General features: G+C 34.7%; 1 protein-coding gene across 2 annotated transcripts in view; it reads right to left on the minus strand.

The window, feature by feature from the left end:
- Positions 1-20993, minus strand: part of LOC111061043 (semaphorin-1A) — a 530166-nt gene that overhangs the window by 502105 nt on the left and 7068 nt on the right. For both annotated transcript variants that reach the window (XM_039422103.1, XM_039422102.1), the window contains exon 2: positions 14577-14684. In XM_039422103.1, coding sequence (XP_039278037.1) covers positions 14577-14684 — 108 coding nt within the window. The remainder of the gene's footprint in view (positions 1-14576; positions 14685-20993) is intronic.

Consider the following 20993-nt stretch of genomic DNA (forward strand, 5'->3'; position numbering starts at 1 on the left):
GACGTGGCTAAATCTTCACAATATACTGTACTTACTGTACTGGCCCTTCTCATTAGATTGGAAGTTGTATTCATGAGCGAGGTCTACTGTTCGCAGAACTACTAATATTGCTATCCTTGTATATTATTCAACAATGCTGATAGCGTAATCTCTTTCTCGCTTTTCTCTGTTGCCAGATAGTCTTTTAACAATGTAGAATTAATAATAATTAACAAAATATTCCTTCTTAGTTATGGAAATTCATCATAAAATTATGATTTCTTGCTTAATAAAGTATAATTGATTATTTTAAACGGGGATGAACCATTAATATTACATCAATAAACCTGTACCAGCTACCCTCTATAGAAGGCATTGACAAGACAGAGGTTCGGCAACGTTTTTCTCCATCTTCCTCCACTGCCATTCTAACATGGACCCCATAGTATTTTTATCCAATATTCTGTACTCTCTGTCGGATGATTTTGACTATTGTTATGTAGATGCATAACAATAACTATCTATAGTTATTATATTACAAATTTCTTTTTCATATCATATACAGTTCAATAATTATTTTCTTAGTCTATATTATTTAAATTCATCTATAATTTTGCTGTATTGTAAGTTATTGTATATAAGTGTATAAGCCAGTATATATTGTAATTTACATAAATAAAGTACTCAATCGGAGACAGTAATTAAGTATTATTCGATGAAGCTATCAACGTTAATTCTCAAGTGTATTTCAAATATTCATCTCGAAAACATACCCTCATGAATTCACTTTCCTGAACTGCATAATTGAAACTCGAATACAACTACCAAGAAGATATCAAATGTACACATAAGATATCACGACTGTATTATTGAAATTTGAATAATACGTTTTCAAAATACAGTCACCGTTACCTACATAAAACTTGGAAGCAGGATGGAATGAAAGTTTAACTGTTCGTATATTTTCTCAAGATATTCAGCACAAGATTGCAAGACTGTTGAACGGAATATGAATTCAGGTCCTTGTATCGTGTTCCCTAGGGCATAACTCGGGTTTTATTCCGAGTAGCTGGATCTCTATTCCCAAAGAATATCTGGATCTCCATTTTCGAGAATTATTTTCTAAATCACTTGGGGCATACAGTGCTGAACTCTGGTGGGGAAAGATCTGATCACAAATAAACATCTTGCAGTTTATTTAAGGGAATTGCATCGATTTTTGCACATCTACACATTGCATTACTTTCGAAGAAAATTCATTCAACTCCGCCTAATAAAGAATTTTTTCATTTTCATTTTCATTTGCATTCATGGGATTTATAAAGGTGCGTACAGATATACGCGCCGCGAACATGAGCAATTCACTTTTAATCAGCTGACTATATCTGTATTTTTACAGAAACGGTAAGATACAGATGTAAAAAGCTTGGCATCAGCTGATTAAAAGTGAATTGCTCATGTTCGCGGCGCGTATATCTGTACGCACCTTATGGACTGCAGGAATCGAACTTTCAAGAAACGATGTGTGTGAGTGTAAATTATAAAGAGAAATTATAATATATACAATTATAGAGAGGTCAACATTATTATAATGGCAGTGTTTGATTAGCAATGGTATTGCTATCCTTGTATATCATTCAACAAAGCGGATAGCGCTATCTCTTTCTCGCTTCGCTCTGTTGCCAGATCGTCTTTTAACAATGTAGAATTAATAATTAATTAACAAAATATTTTATCTTAATTATGAGAATTCATTATAAAATTATTGAAAGATTTAATTTCTTGCTCAGTGGAATATATTTGATTTTTTAAGAGAGAATTAACAGTTAATATTTCATCAATAAACCTGTATTAGCTACCATCTATAGAAGGCATTGACAAGACAGAGGTTTGGCAACGTTGTTCTGCATCTTTCTCCACTGCCATTATAACGTGGACTTCACTATGGCGGTTCTTAGACCATTATTACTGATATCTGGGGACCGAGCTTCGTTCTGGAGTATAGAAGAAGATAAAATTTATAAGGAAAGAGGGAAATATATTTATAGATTATATTTAGAATGATATACTGTGTTTGCTACAATATTAAATAAATATACAATGTACTATTCTACACTAATAGCATTATACATGATATTGAGTTTTGTTTAAATTCATTCAACTCATATTCAATCCTAATATCAGGGCACTGAGCTCGTAATTTTCATTTATTGATAAACAGAACACAATTCTCTAAAATGATCGTGTTTATATTTTACAGCTAGCTATACGTCAGCTTATGAATTTCGGGGATGCCATATTTTGATTTTTCACAGGATCACTCGCTCACTTTTTACTATCCACAGGCGAGGAAAGTCTCAGCTGTTTCAGTCAAGGATGATTTATCCTTTTAATGACGTTCAGCGAGTTTTCCCAAGGATGAGACCTAGTGCAATCGAATTTTTATATGATAAACCTAATATGTACCAAATTTCGTGAAAATCGTCAGAGCCGTTTTCGCGATCCGTTGAACATAAATAACCAGATATAAAAATGACCAGATAACCTGATATAAAAATATAAACAGATATACAGAAATTGCTCGCTCAATATAATAGGTTTTCTATTTGATCATTTCCATTAATTTTTTTGCCAGATAATATTTCTCGTGAGATCAGTTGATTGGATGCAATAATTCAACAGCTGAGGCATAATTCTGTCTCACTCCCAAACACGCGCTCGCTCGCTCACTCACTTTCCAAGGATGAATATGCTTTTAATGTCCTTCAGCTAGTTTTCCCAGGGATGAGACCTAGTGAAATCCAATTTTTGTATCATGATCCTTCTTTGTTCGAAATTTCGTGAGAATCGTTAGAGCTGTTTCGAAATCCGGCAAGATAAAGACATATAAACATTAATTGATCGCTTAATAATTTCATAATATCGGGGCGCCGAGCTTCGCTCGTTAATTATTTATTGATAAACAGAAAACAATTATTTAAAATGATTGGGGAAGGACTAACAGGCACAGTCCAAAACTGTTTCTTCCCCGAATTTTGATTTATACACTATAAATAGTCCAAAAAGTAGGTTATGTTCCATACACAATTCAGGTCCAATTTTCAGTCCAAACATTTTATAACAGAATAGGTCTAATTTAGGTTGTTTACAAACCGAATTGAATAACAAAAAATCTGGTGTGGCGCACTCACACAACTTTCCTTGCCGTTATGAAAATTGATCACCTGACGCTAGTGTTCACGCGCAAGTCTACTATTCAAATATCTGAGCCACCTGGTGACAGGACAATAACGCTGGAGACACACGAGGTCTGCTATCTCTTCATAGTGAATGATTTAATATAATTAACAGTTGCCAACAGTTTGCAATTGGATAATCACATTTTCTCGAATTTCGAGCCAATTTCCATTTTTAGGTGAAAATGTTACTGAACATTAATTGTAGAGATTTTCCTTTCCAATCCTTTCCACTTGAAATTTTTTGCTCAAATTGTATCTGAAGACTGATAATCGGGAATCTAGAATCAAACTTTGCATAGATGGGGCGGAGCTCTTTTACAGATATGGGACTTGTGGCAGCATATAGAGCTTATCAATGACTATTTTAGGTATAAATTTGATCAAAATCATTGGAGCCGTTTTCGAGAAAATCGCGAAAAACCCTGTTATTGACAACATTTTCGCCATTTTAGCCGCCATCTTGTATTGCATTTGATTGAAATTGTTCGTGTTGTTACTTATGGTGTAAGGTCATTAAGTTCCAAATTTCAAGTCATTCCATTGATTGGGAGACGAGATATCGTGTACACAAACGCACAAACACTCATATATATATATATATATATATATACATACATACATACAGACCAATACCCAGAAACCACTTTTTGGACTCAGAGACACGTATAAAAATTTACAAATTAGGTACCTTAATTTTTTTCGGAAGCAATACTTTCCTTACCTATGGTAATAGGGCAAGGAAAGTAAAAACACTCACTAATCTCTTAAAACTGTAAAATAATAATCAACTTTGAAAATTATGATATACTCTAATTAAGAATGATATACCATGTCTTGTCAACAAATCAGATTATTTTGATCAAGTCGATTGAAATTTCTAGATAATATTTCCCGTGAGATAAGCTGATCGATTCAACAGCTGAACATAATTCTGTCTAACTCCCACACAGGGAACGACGACGAAATTATCATCTGTTTTTCGAAGGTTGAATAATTATTATCCTTTTCATGTCCTCCAGCGAGTTTTCCCAAGGATGAGTCCTAGTGCAATCGAATTTTTTCATCATAAGCAAAAATAAATTGCTCGCTTAATAGTATAGGATTTCTGTTAAACTCTATATTTCACATAGGAAATCCAGTGTTGCAAGATCGTATGTTGGTGCTTTCAGTAGAAGTGAGATCACACAAGTGTGATATGAGCTGAGAAGGTGGTATATGTTCTTGTCAAAGGGTGTGCGAATTAAAAGGGTGTACAACCTAACACCCTATACTCCTTTGTTGAAATGCACCGGCCGTGGAGATAATGAACAGACAATGTCCGTTCATTCGGCTGTGTGAAGGCTTCCATTACTTACAACTTGTCTCATAATGGACGACGTGTCAACATTTCATCTTCTTTTGCTCTCCTTCATCTTCTATTTCTTCGTCGGGTTTATCAATTTCTCCAATCATGTCATAATCACCATCATCAAAATCATGAACTTAATCTATCATCATCATCATCATCATCATCATCTCCTCCTTCCTGTTCTTGTACACGATCTTTTCTTCTTCTTCTTCTTCTTATTCTTCTCCTACTTCTTCTCCTTCTTTTTCTTTTTCTCTCCTACTACTACTACTACTACTACAACTACTTGTTCTTCTTCTTCTTCTTCTTCTTCTTCTTCTTCTTCTTCTTCTTCTTCTTCTTCTTCTTCTTCCTACTTCTTCTTCTTCTTCTTCTTCTTCTTCTTCTTCTTCTTCTTCTTCTTCTTCTTCTTCTTCTTCTTCTTCTTCTCTTCTTCTTCTTCTTCTTCTTCTTCTTCTTCTTTTCTTCTTCTTCTTCTTCTTCTTCTTCTCTTCTTTCTTCTCTTCTTCTTCTTCTTCTTCTTCTTCTTTATTATCTTTATTCTTTATTGATTTATACAATAAGTAGATCATCCAAATGATAGGGAAAGAAGAAATAAGGTAACCTTGTGCTATTCCTCTCCCAAATTTTCTTCTTCTTATTTAATATTTACAATATTCAATAATAAATACTCTAACTCAATATTTTCAAGTTCTGAGACTTTATGAATGTTATCATTCTGTGTTTAATCAAATCAAATTCAAAGCTCCTAGTTTATTTATTTCTGGACTGAAAAGTGGACTTACATCAATTCAAGTGGATAGCATAATCTATAATTTTTATTCATTCATAACTCTTCTTCTATTTATTGTGCCTGTCCGCTTCGAACGTGGGCGATCAACATGGCGATTTTCACTTTATCCACGGCAATACGAAATATATCTATGGAGCTTTTTCCACACCAGGATCGGATGTTGTTTAGCCAAGAAATTCTTCTTCTACTTGAACCCCTCTTTCCAAAAATCTTTCTTTGGAGAATCACCTGTAATAGAGAATATCTTACGTCGTTTCTCATTACATGTCCCAAACACTGTATCTTTTTGCATTTGATGGTGGTGTTTATCTCAATGTCTTTCCCCATTCTCCTTAGAACCTCAATGTTTGTCACGTGATCAGTCCACGGTATCCTCAGAATCCTTTGTAGCCACATCTCGAATGAAACAAGTCTTTTACCAATGGCTCATTCATAGTCCGGACTCTGCACCATATATAGGACTGTAAACACATAACAACTGAGCATTTTTATCTTTGTTTCTAGGGAGAAATTCTTGTTCTTGAAGTATAGGAGACCATTCTATTGAAAGCTGATCTGGCTTCCCATTCTTGATTTTATTTCCTCAGTAATATCCCATTCTTCATTTATCATGGTTCCCAGGTAGCTATACTTCTTTAATCTTCCCACTGGTGCTTGATTTATAGGTGATCTCCATTTATGTTATTCTTGCTTATAATCATCAGTTTTGTCTTCTTCACATAACTCTACCTTCATTGTATTATCATTCATCTCATCATCATCACCTAGGCTTAAAATACTTCTAGAAAGTAGCTTTGTAAAATAATAATAAAAATATGGGTGATTTACAGCATTTATTTGGGATTTTCGTTTAATAATAATTATTATTAATTAGCATTTGAATAAATGCATTCTCTATTTAATTCCATCTGTAACTGGTTGGCCGCTATGGCTTCGTATAAAATGAGCGCTGCTATCCAGAGATTGTCAGTTTGGTGTAAGGGTAAGCATTCCTGACTAGCAATTGGGAGGTACCGGGTTCAATTCCCGGGCTGGCAGATAATTTTGGATAGTAGTTCTCATCGAATTTCCATCTAGCTGTTAACCCTGTTGTCAATGTCTGCAGTAGCGGAAGTCTTCGGGGTGATTTACAGCATTTATTTGAGATTTTCGTTAAATAAAAATAATAAATTCCTCTTTTTTATCTTCTGCATCATCATACTTGATCCGTCTACAGTCCTGATCATAAAGATACAGTAAACTGTTAACTGTTAACTGTGTAAAGCTACTTAAAACAGTTAACATTGATAGAATGGAAAATTTTGATGTCTTTCGTAGAGGATTTTGACAGTTACAAGTTGGTCTAGAGTAGAATTGGCACACTAATTTTCTGAGACCCCATTACTGTTCTTGAAGAATACGCAATAAAGATAATTGACTGGGAAAATAATTTGTCTATTCCGCTGTTGACTATTTATGCGACAGCAGAATCAACCGGACCGCCCTACACTGCCTCGTGTGAACACAGCAGCATGAAAAGAACGAACTCTATAATGAGGTCCACATTATAATGTCAGTATTTGATTGACAATGGTATAGCTATCCTTGTCTATCATTCAACAAAGCGGATAGCGCTATCTCTCTCTCCCGCTTTGCTCTGTTGCCAGATTGTCTTTTAACAATGTAGAATTTATGATTAATTAACAAAATATTTCATCTTAATTACGAAAATTCATTACGATATTATTGAAAATAGCTATCTATGTATTCAGAGCATAATACGCAATTTTATTGTTTGCGCAAAACAGTTATTACGCGATGCAAAGCAAAGTGTGATAATTTTGCAAGAGCAATAAAGAAGCATTATGCGCGAATTACATACGAATTTTTCTCTACAACTGCACAAACCTGTTAAATCACTTATATCTGGCGGAGTTAATAGTAATTCGTCTACACTGATATCCATCATAGCTGCAGAATCGGAACAATTAACGAATTTTTAGGTTAAGATCTGACCGAGAGTGGTTTGTCTTTTGGCGAGCTGCTTATCATCAGCTGATTAGAGAGCGTAAAGAAACTCTTCTGCGCATGCGCAAATGATAAGCGAGCGTAATGAAAATCTACTGTGCATGCAATGGTTAGCGAGCGAAAAAGTAGATTCTCCTCAGAAATAAGCTGTTTTACGAGGAGAATTGAGTAGGTAAATTCTTTCTTTACGCGCAGTTGTAGAAAATATAATTTCTTGCTTAATAAAATATGATTGATAATTTTAAACGAGAATGAACAGTTAATATTAGATCAATAAACCTGTATCAGCTACCGTCTGTAGAAGGCATTGACAAGACATGATCGGCAACGTTTTTCTCCTATCTTTCTACACTGCCATTATAACGTGGACCTCACTATATAGTGTGGTCCATGTTATAATGGCAGTGAATAAAGATAGAAGAATAGCGATACCGTTTCTCTGCATTAATTAATAATTATACTTCTACACTGTCAAAAACATAATTGTCATTGTTGTGGACCTAGAAAAGGATAGTACCACCGGCTTTGTCGATTGATAGACAAGGATAGCAAAACTAAAGTTGATGAAATACTGCCATTATAACGTGGACGTTACTATAGCAATATTGGCATCAACCAAGGGAGAAAACCCAAGAAAAGTGGGGGAAAATGTGATAAGAGGGAGAAAATCCCTGGTAGCAGAAAAAGGCAAGTAGTCAGCTTTAGAGGGGCGAGTTTACAAGGCAGGGGTACATACAAACTGTCCAGTGTTCTTCGTCCATGCTACAATTTATGACGGCAAAGAACTCTTCAGTTTCTTCTTCTTCTTCTTCTTCTTCTTCTTCTTCTTCCCTTACTACTCCTTTGAAAGAGGAGTTCTTGTTCTTCATCGACTTTTTCTCTCTCTCTCTCTCTCTCTTTCTTATTTCTCTTCCGATCACCCTCGTCTCAGGAGGAACTCTCCAGATTCTTCTCCTTCTCCTCTTATTTTTTCTTTTTCTTACTCTTCTCCTCCTTCTTCTTCTTCTTCTTCTTCTTCTTCTTCCTCTTCTTCTTCTTCTTCTTCTTCTTCTTGTTCTTCTTCTTATTGTTCTTCTTCTACCTTTTCTACTCCATTCTTCTCCTTCCACTTCCTCTCTCTCTTTATTATTTCTCTCACTCTTCATCCTCGGCTCAGAAAGAACTCTCCAGATTCTTCTTCTTCTCCTTATTGATCTTCTTCTTTCTCCTCTTCCTCATCCATCTGCTTTTTCTTCTTCTTCTTCTTCTTCTTCTTCTTCTTCTTCTTCTTCTTCGTGTTATCCTTCTTCTCCTTCTCCTACTACTTCTTCCTTTTACATTCCAATATATTCCTTGTACTTTCTCTCTCACACACACACACACACACTCTCTCTCTTTCTCTGATTCTCTCTCTCACACACATGGTCGTGTGTTGATGGGAAGGACATTATTTTATAACCTCTTTAAAGAATCGACAATAATTTATTATTTGTTGAAACACTGCCGATTTATGATGTTACATTATTTATGAAGAATAATATTATACAGTATATTATCGTCATTCTAATTGCATTCAATCTTTATTCTCATTGATTAATTTTTTTATACTTTGTGAAATTCGTTGAATAATAAGCATTACCGTCATTCAATGTAAATTAGTGTATAAGCTAGTAAATATTGTAACATACATGAATAAATAGATTAATCTAATCTTCTTCTTTCTCCTCTTCCTCCTCCTCCTCCTCCTCCATCATCTTCTTCTTCTTCTTCCCTTCTTCTTCATCTTCCTTCTCTTCCCCATTATTATTATTATGCTTCTACTTTCTCGCGCTCTCTCTCTTTTTATAATTTCTCCAACATTCATCCTTGTCTCAGAAGCAAATCTCAATCATCTTCACCTTGAGGTGCATCAAGGCCTGTTTTTCTGTCCTAAATACTCAACAAGATGTATTAAATATCTTCATTACTTGTCCGTCCATCTTTGCTCTTTACAAGTTAACGTTCTCCCACTCAATTCAACAGTTCAAATGGTATCGATAAACAAAATGGAGTCAGCCATAGTGACGTGACGTGAATTCATCAGCAAATGAGAGCCCGTTGTGGGCGTGGCCTTGTACAAGGTAGAGTACTCGCTCCTGATTGGTTGACGCTTTTTGATGTAGGAGATCTCTCAGCTAACATAGGAACAAGCATCCACAAATAGAGTTTGAAAGTGGCTTTCCATAAAAAAATGTTCTGCTTATATCAAATCCGATAATATCACTTTTTATTTATTATTATTATTTTTACAAGAAAGCATTGAATACTCCTTTATTTTATACTCCTTTCGAATATTTCTCTCCCAAATTTGGATATTTTTTAAAAGTCCGAAATGAGGTTATGATTTCACTTTTCTAAAAATATTCAGTCCTTTTTCACTCAAAAACAACAGAAACTAAAAATTTCGAATTTTGATGCTGTTAAGAAACTGAATAGAAAACATAGTATCTTACGTCACATGGACGGGAAGGGGCCTTTTGCAGGCGAGAATGATGTTTCCATTCGAGGCGTTAGCCGAAACTGGAATTTCATTTGAGCAATGCGAAAAAGACATTCACGTCCAAGTAACATACACTATTTTTAGTCATAATAATCTAAAAAAATAGTTAACATTACCTGCTCGTGCTGAAGTTACTACATGCATTCTATAAACATAACCTAGTTTACAAATTCCGAATCAGGAATTTTGTGGAAGTTGACAAAATTTCCACCTGGAGCGCTGAAGGTGGTTTTTTGTAGCAGTTTTGCTGTTCCTATTTCGGAACTAGGAAACATACTCAGCTGTAAAGAAAATATATGGTTTCATTACAGTGGAGTATGCTGTAATGAGAATCATATTATTTTGTTTTTTGCAAACAGCTGTTTACCAGATTGATTTCATGCATGGAGAACAGCTGAGATTGAAAGACTATGACAAAAAAAGATATTACACTCGTATTAATTGAAAAATTGTCATGCAATTTCACAAAATTTAGAACCAGAAAAACACCTCTGATTGCAATCAATATTCATTCTGATCGATGATTTTTCATACTTTGTAGAATTCGTTGAATATCTAGTTATACTGTCATTGTGTAAATTAGTGTATAAGCCAGTACCTATATATTTTTATTTATTTATTTATTCGTCTAAATAATAATGATTGTGCTTTATATTTAAAATTTGTCCAAGTAAAAGAGTGGACTGTATAAAGGGTGAATTTGTAGGTTATGAAATTTAGTAGAGTAATCAGAAACTAACAAAATCCACATATGAATTTGAAAGGAGGAAATTCCAATGTGCTTACATAATATATATTGAATAAAAGCAAATTGGTGTATGTTTGTTTTTAAAGCTTCCCAAAGACTCTAATCAGAGTATAAGACGAGTTATTAGACTCTAATCAGAGTATATACAGCAAATGGTAACTTAGGATTGAGATTGAAATAAAAAATACCAAATGAAAGGTTGAATATAATCACAACTTTAATTAAACTGTTTGTAATGCGAATAATAATTAAGAGAACTATGAGAAATTTAGAAAAGTGAATGATTAAACCAAAATTAATCAACAGGCTTGATAAATAATGAGAAGATACTGAATATTCACAATTAAATGCTCAATTCATAAGGAGCTCAAGTAACAAATACAATAGTAATTAAAACCTTGAATCAGCACAATTTGTAATGAAAAGTTTCATAAGAATACTATATATTGTAACATACAAGAATAAATTACTCTAATACAATCTAATCAATTGTGCTTTCCATCGAAATAGGGTACAATAAAACTGAACAAGTTACAAAAATTCACTCATTTCTAGAGAAGAAATGGAAAAGTTTGATTCAAATCATGAAACAGTGAAGTTTAGAATAATTTCAATACAATAGAACTGAACAAGTTACAAAAACTCACTCATTTCTAGAGAAGAAATGGAAAAGCTTGATTCAAATCATGAAACAGTGAAGTTTAGAATAATTTCAATACAATAGAACTGAACAAGTTACAAAAACTCACTCATTTCTAGAGAAGAAATGGGAAAGTTTGATTCAAATCATGAAACAGTGAAGTTTAGAATAATTTCAATACAATAGAACTGAACAAGTTACAAAAACTCACTCATTTCTAGAGAAGAAATGGAAAAGCTTGATTCAAATCATGAAACAGTGAAGTTTAGAATAATTTCAATACAATAGAACTGAACAAGTTACAAAAATTCACTCATTTCTAGAAAAGAAATGGGAAAGTTTGATTCAAATCATGAAACAGTGAAGTTTAGAATAATTTCAATACAATAGAACTGAACAAGTTACAAAAACTCACTCATTTCTAGAGAAGAAATGGAAAAGCTTGATTCAAATCATGAAACAGTGAAGTTTAGAATAATTTCAATACAATAGAACTGAACAAGTTACAAAATTCACTCATTTCTAGAGAAGAAATGGAAAAGCTTGATTCAAATCATGAAACAGTGAAGTTTAGAATAATTTCAATACAATAGAACTGAACAAGTTACAAAAACTCACTCATTTCTAGAGAGAAATGGAAAAGCTTGATTCAAATCATGAAACAGTGAAGTTTAGAATAATTTCAATACAATAGAACTGAACAAGATACAAAAATTCACTCATTTCTAGAGAAGAAATGGAAAAATTTGATTCAAATCATGAAACAGTTAAGTTTAGAATAATTTCAATACAATATAACTGAACAAGTTACAAAAATTCACTCATTTCTAGAGAAGAAATGGAAAAGTGTGATTCAAATCATGAAACAGTGAAGTTTAGAATAATTTGAATGGAAAATTAACATAAGAAAGATGAAATCAGAAGGAACGACCTAAACAGAGCTTCAGACAAGGTTGTGGGACCATTTGGAACCCTCTCCAGATATCATCAAATCGGCCGATTCATCTCAGCTGCTGCAGCGAAATCAAACTCAAACGACTGTGTAAATGATGTCACATCAGCCAAGCCTCGTTCCAGTGTATGGCAGGCCTTAGCAATATATACCGCCAGTGTGAAGCCGGCCTTAGAGATAGATATGGCCGGTGTAGAGCCGGCCTTAGCAATATAGATAGGACAGATCATCATTCCGGTATAGGAACGTTTTTTCGATAATCGCCGGCATGAATCATTCAGACGTCATCTGCTGCCAGGCCAATAAAATGTGTGATGCTCTTTTCCTTCTTTTTCATTTTCTTCTTCTTCTTCTTCTTCTTCTTATTTTTCTTCTTCTACTACTTCTTCGTCTTCTTCTTCTTCTTCTTCTTCTTCTTCTTCTTCTCCTTATTTTTCTTATTTTTTCTTCTTATTATTTTTTTCTTCTTATTTTTCTTCTTTTTTTCTTCTTCTACTACTTCTTTTCCTTCTTCTTCTTTTTCTTATTTTTTTCTTCTTCTTCTACTACTTCTTCTTCTTCTCCTTCTTCTCCTTCTTCTCCTCCTCCTCCTCACACTCTTCCTCCTATTACCCCTCCTCCTCCACCTGTGTTCATCTCCTCCTACTCCTTCTTCTTCTTATCCCTGTTCTTCTACTTGTTCTTCTTCCTTTTCCTCTTCTGTTCTTCTCCTTCTTGTACTTCTTCATCCCCATGTTCTTCTTCCTTTTCCTCCTTCCGTCTTCTTCTTCTCCTTCTTGAACTTCTTCTCCTCCACCTCCTCCTCCACCACCTCCTCCTGTGGTGTTCTTCTTCTCCTTCTTCTTCTTCTTCTTCTTCTTCTTCTTCTTCTTCTTCTTCTTTTCCTCTTCTTCTTCTTCTTCTTCATCCTCGTATTATAGGCCTGGCTCGGCCTACCGTTCTCACAGCAATTCTACACGAGCTGAATACGTAAACGAGGCTTAGAAAAGAAATGACTATGAAGTGGGGGGGTTATGTTCTAGGATAGGGAGAGAAAGTGGGAGAAAGAAGAACTCAGGAAGATGTGGTCAGTAAGTGAGAGAGTAACGAAGAAGAGGGAAGATAGGGTTATGTGGTGAGATAGAGTGAGAAAGCGAGCAAGGATATATCTGGGAAATATGGACAGTAAATAATATAATAAAGAAGATGGGGGGTTGAAAAAACGGGAGAAAGTTGGAGTAAGATGGAGAATGACGTCGGATGAAGAGAAAGAAGAACTCTGAATAATTTTGTTTATAAATGAGAGGAAAAGAATAGAAAATATGGAGGAGTTGAAGTTGATGTTTTTGGAGAACGGTAGAAATTAGAGAGTAAAGAAGGAGAGAACAATGAAGATGAGCAGAAGTGAAAAGGTAATAGTGGTCATATAGGTAAATATATCAGTATTATCAAGTAGCCCCATACAAATAAACGAATCAATTTAAATAAAAACAATATTAAAACTTTTAGTACCTTTTTATTAAAAACTTTAAATTATTTTAACGACTATTTTTGACCATAGGAGACTTTAATATTTTAAAGTTTTCATATCTATATATATAAAAGCGAAATGGCACTCACTCACTGACTGACTGACTGACTCACTCACTCACTCACTCACCCGCAGAACTAAAAATCTACAGGACCAAAAACGTTCAAATTTGGTAGGTATGTTCAGTTGACCCTTTAGAGGCGCACTAAGAAATCTTTTGGCAATATTTAAACTCTAAGGGTGGTTTTCAAAGGGTTAAAGTTCGTCTTCTAGCATGTATATTCTTCTTATTGCAATATCTGAAAATTATAATTGAAATGTCCATACCATATGTTAATATAGAACTATAATCTAGTGTTCTCTCTCTTCGAAACAGTTGTTCTGGTAACTAAATTAAAAATCTTGTCAGGTTGGCATCAAGTTGAGTTGACTTTGTTAGGTTGGCACCAAGTTGAAGATTGAAATGCATTTATCGCGGAGAAATTGTTCGGGCACTGCTACTTCAATCAGAGCTATCCCTGGGAATATTATATTACTAGCCGTTCGGCTCGCTTCGCTCGCCATATCCGTTTAGTCTGGATCCCCGACTGGATCGTCCTAACATATAATAAAAATGCTCAAATGAAAAATGCAGGCGAGCGAAGCGAGCCTGCTGAACTCATTTTTGGACGATCCAGTCGGGGGTCCAGGGGGCGAAGCCCCCTGGCTAGACGGATATGGCGAGCGAAGCGAGCCTGACGGCTAGTTGTTTTTATATTCGAATCAAGTATCCCATATAAGCGAAGTGATTTTATGAATCAATTTTATATTTTACAGAATGATAATGAATGCTTTTTACTCACCTGTATGGAATATTCTCGACAATTTGGTTTGAAGGAGTTAGTGCCGCAGACTAACAGTTTTCCTGGGCCTATCTGCGCCATTATCCTGATGTAGTTCTGGCAGTTATCCTGCAAAACAAAATCAACAATTAGAATAAGGAAGATGCTGAGATGGATTATTGGTTTTCAATAACTTCACTCAGATTTCTTCAGAAATTAAGATTTATAGATTAAAATTAAAAATCTGGTGTGGCGCACTCACACAACTTTCCTTGCCGTTATGAGAATTGATCACCTGACGCTAGTGTTCCCGTGCATCTCAAGTCTACTATTCAAAGATTTGAGCCAGCTGGTGACAGGACAATAACGCTGTAGACATACGAGGTCTGCTATCTCTCCATAATGAATGATTTAATAGAATCAACAGTTTGTAATTGGCTAATCACATTTTCTCGAATTTCGAGCTTATTTTCAATTTAAGGTGAAAATGTTGCAGGACATTAATTGTAGAAATTTTCATGCACAATCTTTTCCACTCAAAATTTTTTGTTTAGATTGTATCTGAAGCCTGATAATTGAGAATCTAAAATCAAACTTTGCATAGATGGGGCGGAGCTCCTGAAATTTTTACAGGCATGGGACTTGTGGCAGTTGATAGAGCTTATCGATGACTATTTTAGGTATAACTTTGATCAAAATCGTTGGAGCCGTTTTCAAGAAAATCGCGAAAAACCCTGTTTTTGACAACATTTTCGCCAATTAGAATAAGGAAGATGCTGATAGGATTATTGGGTTTTCAATAACTTCACTCAGATTTCTTCAGAAATTCAGATTTATAGATTAAAATTGAATAGGAGAATATTTCTGGCAATTATCCTGAAAAACAGAATGAACAGTTCGAATGAGAGACTACACAAATCCACATGGTTATTGGAGAGCTTTGGCGTGAATTATAGAGGCAATTTCATGAAACCACAAGGCAAATAGTTTTCTAAATAAGCAACATCTTGAAGAATGGAATTGGCTTGTGCCTATACATATAAAATATGACTATACATGCATTTAGGAGAGGCAATCCAAGGGGATACGAGATATACGAGTGACACATTATCAACTTATGAACCCATGAACTGATTAACTTGCAATTTCACATAACGATTTTGAATTTTCCAAGGATGGACATTGGCTTATTTTTATTGCGATTAATCAATTTATTCTAATTAAGTAATTAGACATTCACATTCAATTTGTGATACAGTTTTACGTAACTATAAGTCCAGTTACACACACATCGAATTTTTGGACATACAATTTTTTGCCGTCCTTATAAATTCTATTACGATTAAACAGATGATGTTTGTCAAGTTCTGATTAATCTAATAGAATTCATAAGAACGGCAAAAATCGATGTGTGTGTAACTGGCTCAACAGCCCAATCGAACACAGCTTGCTCCAAGTAGTGATTCCGTAGCTCAATCCGTAGCTCGCGCAGCTCATAAATGTAAAGCCACTTTGAAACACATCGACTTTTGAACATTCGATTTTTCCGTGCTTAAAGATTCTATTATATCACTATTAAACTGCTGATGATTGTCAAGTTTCATTTAATCCGATAAGCCACGCACACACAAATCGATTTTTGTTCCACACACATCGATTTTTGTACCAAACACATCGATTTTTGTTCCACACACATCGATTTTTGTTCCAAACACATCGATTTTTGTTCCAACACATCGATTTTTGTTCCACACACATCGATTTTTGTTCCAAACACATCGATTTTTGTTTGTACGGTATTTTGCCGTCCTTATAAATTCTATTAGATTGAACAGATGATTTCAAACAGATGATGTTTGTCAAGTTCTGTTTAATCTAATAGAATTCATGAGAACGGCAAAAAATCGAACGTCCAAAAATAGATGTGTGTGTATGACTGGCTTACGCGGCTGCAGGTTCCAGACCACCAATCAAGCTTTTTGCTTTTGCCACGTAGTTTTGACAGAATTTATATTCAATTTGTCTCATGATTTCTGCACATAAGGAGACTGCATTTCACAACACAAAATTTTTCCCAGTGCAAAGCACATGCTAGTCTACAATAGACCCAAAAGAAAACTTTGAGACAGGTATACTTGGGAAATGAGATAGAATTATAAAGAATTGAAAACACAGTAAGCGTGAGAGTGAGAGAGTGTGAGCGAGAGAGAGACAGAGAGGAAGAGAGAGAGAGAGAGCGACCCACAAAGTATGGAAGCAAAGAGAGAGAAGAGATGTGTGTGTATTCATGTGGCCGGGATATAAATCATAACAGCATATTATTTAGCAGGGCATATTTATTAGAAGGGCATTGTTTGCAAGTTGGCTTGCTTGGTGTGATGACACAGCAAAAACAATGGAGGTATGAGCCATGAGCCACCAGCCATAGGAAGTAGCGGCTTGGACGCGTTTCGAGCCGCTCTTGTTCATTCTCAGCGGCTGATTTAAAGCGTGTTGTAATTCATTTTCTGAAAGGAGTCTTCTGGTTTTGTTTTAGCAAGGAGCTCTGTTCCTTTCATAGAATGCCTACATTCTATTTAACCCAGAGTGTAAAAGTGTTATAAAAGTAAATATGTGTAAATAGTCAAATAATATTCTTTCCACAATCTGGCAAACCTTAAAATGGGGGTTCGTTTGTGCGTAAATGCCGTCGTTGACCACGACAGGGTGAGGATCTCAGATTGGGTAGATTTCAATTTGTCTATAGCCGTGTCCACGATGAACAAATGTTCGACAAACATGTTTGTTGAAACAGTTTGGGCGAATTTTATTATGTTTGACAAACAATGTTTTGCCCGTGGCCAGTGTGGACGTGTCACCAAACAAAATATTTGTAAGTGGGGAGAACAGGTTTTATGTTTTACAGCTGTCAACACTGAAAATGTTTGGAAAAACCGTAATTTTTTGTTTGACAAACAATAATTGTACAAGCTTTTTAAAATGTTTGTCCCTGAGCTCCTCAACAAACATGTTTGCCGAACATGTATGTCGAACATTTGTTCAGTGTGGACATGACTAAATAGTCAAATAATATTCTTTCCATAGTCAGGCAAACCGCTTCATTCTTATAAAAGAATCTTATCATTTTGTTACATCATTATTACTGTACATGTCTATGTTTAGATGATAAGAAACAGATTTTTCCTGTTATTGTACTAGTTTTTGGATGAATAAAATCTTTTTCATTTCAAAATGGGGTTTCGTTTGTGCGTAAATGCCGTCGTCGATCACGACAGGATGAGGATCTCAGATTGGGTAGATTTCAATTTGTCCAAATAGCCTAAAAGATTATGTACAATTATGTTTTAATGCGGGAGGTTGAGTTTATACATTCTTATACTTTCAAATGTAATATTCTTACAAATGTTTTTATTCTTGAATAATTAATGAACACAAATAATGTAAAGTTATTTGTTCAGCTGTTTCAGCACACTTGAAATTTGGACAATATGAATGTCAACAATGCTTGTCGTCGTCAACTGCGGAAATTTACGCACAAACGAAAATGCACCTTACGGCTGGGCGCACACCAGTTAGTCAATACAAGACAAGACAAGACATGATGAGACACGTTTAGACACAATACTTCACATAGTTGCTTATGAAGACATGTCTAATTGCAATGACTAATCAGTGTGAGTTGCGTCATAGGCAGCTATGTGAATTATTGTGACTAAACGTGTCTGATCAAGTCTTGTCTTGTCTTGACTTGACTAACTGGTGTGTGTCTAGCCTTAGATTGCAGCATTGCTCTTATGGAAGACAGTGTTGTCATATTTTACAGAATCCAAAGAGCCTCTGAGAAAATTTCTTGAGAGAAAGAGCGAAAAAGAGAGTGTAAGCCTTTTTGATAGAATCAGCATGGAAATGACAATAGAAGCGATCCTTCATCGACGGATTACCTGTTAGTCTATACTATAATAAAGTGAAGAACTAGCTTATACACGACGGGATAGGAAAATTATGTTTGTCGCATCATCTCGTCTGAACTACTGGACTGATTAACTTGAAAATTTGAATATAGATTCTCAATTAGCCAATGATGGTTCAAGGCCTATTTCAAACTCTTCAAGATTCCACTCTGTCAAGTTTTCAGGTTCTCAAGTTTTAAAATAGACCCATGCGGAGCACGGGTTATCTGCTAGTCATTACTAATTTTATTTCTGTGAAACCATAGAGAAACGATAGCATAAGTAGATATCCCATGGTATAGGGCGTTTATGTCGCAACTTTTACTGTTATCCCAAGCCAATAGTTCACGTAGTTCTTTCCCATGCAGCTGTGTGACGCTGGTAGTCTCTCAAATTGTGCCGTTCTACACTATCACCCCAACAAAACAGTAAAAATTGACAAAAATCGACAGTAATCGGCTTGAGATAACAGTAAAAGTTGCGACATAAATTCCCTATACCATGGGATATCTACTTACACTATTGTTTCTCTTTGGTGAAACTTAGTAGAATTTGAACTACTGGACTTATTAACTTGAAATTTTGCATATAGATTCTTGAACAACCGAGGACGGTTAGAGGCCTATTTCCAATTCTCCAAGATTTCATTACGTCAAGTTTTCAGTTTGTCATGTTTTAAAATAAACCCTTGCAGGGTTTCCTGCTAGTCATCATAAAAAAATCTATAGTTTTTTTTTTAAATCAAATAAAATTTATTCATTAAAAACAGTTACATTACAAATTACAATACTATAACAATTAAAACAATGAAGTTTTATGCATTGAATAATTTCTCAAAAGGCAAATATAATTCAATGAATAAATAAATAACCCCACTATAAATGATATGTGTTGGGGTATATGGGGTAGTTAACCAGTACCTGAAGTGGAACAATCTATATAGTGAGGTCCACGTTATAATGACAGTATTTGATCAACTTTGGTTTTGCTATCCTTGTCTATCATTGACAAGCCGGTTTACTATCCTTTTCTAGGTCCACAACGATGCCAATTATGATTTTGTCAGTGTAGAAATATAATTAATTAATGCAAAGAATCGGCATCGCTATTCTCCTATCTTTATCCATTGCCATTATAACGTGGACCTCACTATAGTTAAACAGTACTTGAAGTGGAACAATCTATAGGCAGAGAGTTTTGTTTGGAAGATTTGCTTGACTAAGGGTGACCTCTGTAGTTTTAGCTCACATTGTGAATAGTTAGCAGTTGTCCCCTGGGTGCACGGTGGCTCACTCTGGTGGGACTAATTTGAACTAATCCAAAGGCAGGAGTTCTCAAGTAAGTTGCCAAGTTTCCGCATTAAACCGCAGCTGGAGTCCCTCTAATGGCGACCTTTGACCTGTGCCCCATTTAGCTCTGTCCCTGTGCCCTCTGTACCCCCACTTAGCTCCCCTGTACACTTTGATTTCCCCCCCCCACTGTTTCGTTATCTAGGCTGGAAGTGACCTTGTTTCTAAAACAGTCTCACATAATACCCATAGTGAGTACCTTGTGAAAACATAGGTCTGCAAAATGGATAATAAAAAAATTTATTAGCCCCCATTTTGAATTTTGGTCAGCATCCATCCCCAATCTTACACAACATATTCCCAGAGTTTGATGCCGTTCGTGTCAACCAAACAACAATCAAATACACAAATATATATATATTATATCTATCTATATATATATATATATATATATATATAACAGAAGACACTTTAAAGTTTGTAATATAAATTAAAACAGGAGACACAAGATATAAATAGATTGAAAACACTTGATAACTTACATTACAAAAGGGGGAAATTTTCAGATCCAAAGGTTGGATTCAAAACTGCAGTCTGCTCGGATGATGAAGGAGACTCAGTCTCCGAAAATTTCCCCTATTTCTAATGTAAGTTTTTAAGTGTTTTCAATCTATTTATACTTGGGTCTCCTGTTTAACTTATATATATAGCACTTAACAGAAAACAATTTAAATTATTATAATTAAATATAACAGGATACACACGACAGGATAGATTAAAAGCTCACATTTAAACGAGAATATCCGGGGAGCTGGGCCCCTTTGTCAATCAACCAGGAAGTGGAGTCTCCTGAGACTAAGTTTTTTTAGTCTATCCGTGTCGTGTGTATCCTGTTCATATATATTATATATATATATATATATTATATATATATATATATATATAATCTATAAACCAAATAAAAACTTGTAGCACCCTTCATTTTATTTATGAGAAAAAAAGGTTGCTACAAGTTTTATTCTGTTTTATTAATTTAAAAGCAGCCCATTTCAATAAGTGTTTTAATAGATATAGATATATATATATAGATATATATATATTATATATATATATATATATATATATATATATAGATTGTATAATTTGTATGTTTATAAATGCAATAGATTTTTCAAGACCTGGCATGTAATAAATCAATC

The sequence above is a fragment of the Nilaparvata lugens genome, chromosome 2 (assembly GCF_014356525.2).
Source record: "Nilaparvata lugens isolate BPH chromosome 2, ASM1435652v1, whole genome shotgun sequence".
NCBI classification, from domain to species: Eukaryota; Metazoa; Arthropoda; class Insecta; order Hemiptera; family Delphacidae; genus Nilaparvata; species Nilaparvata lugens.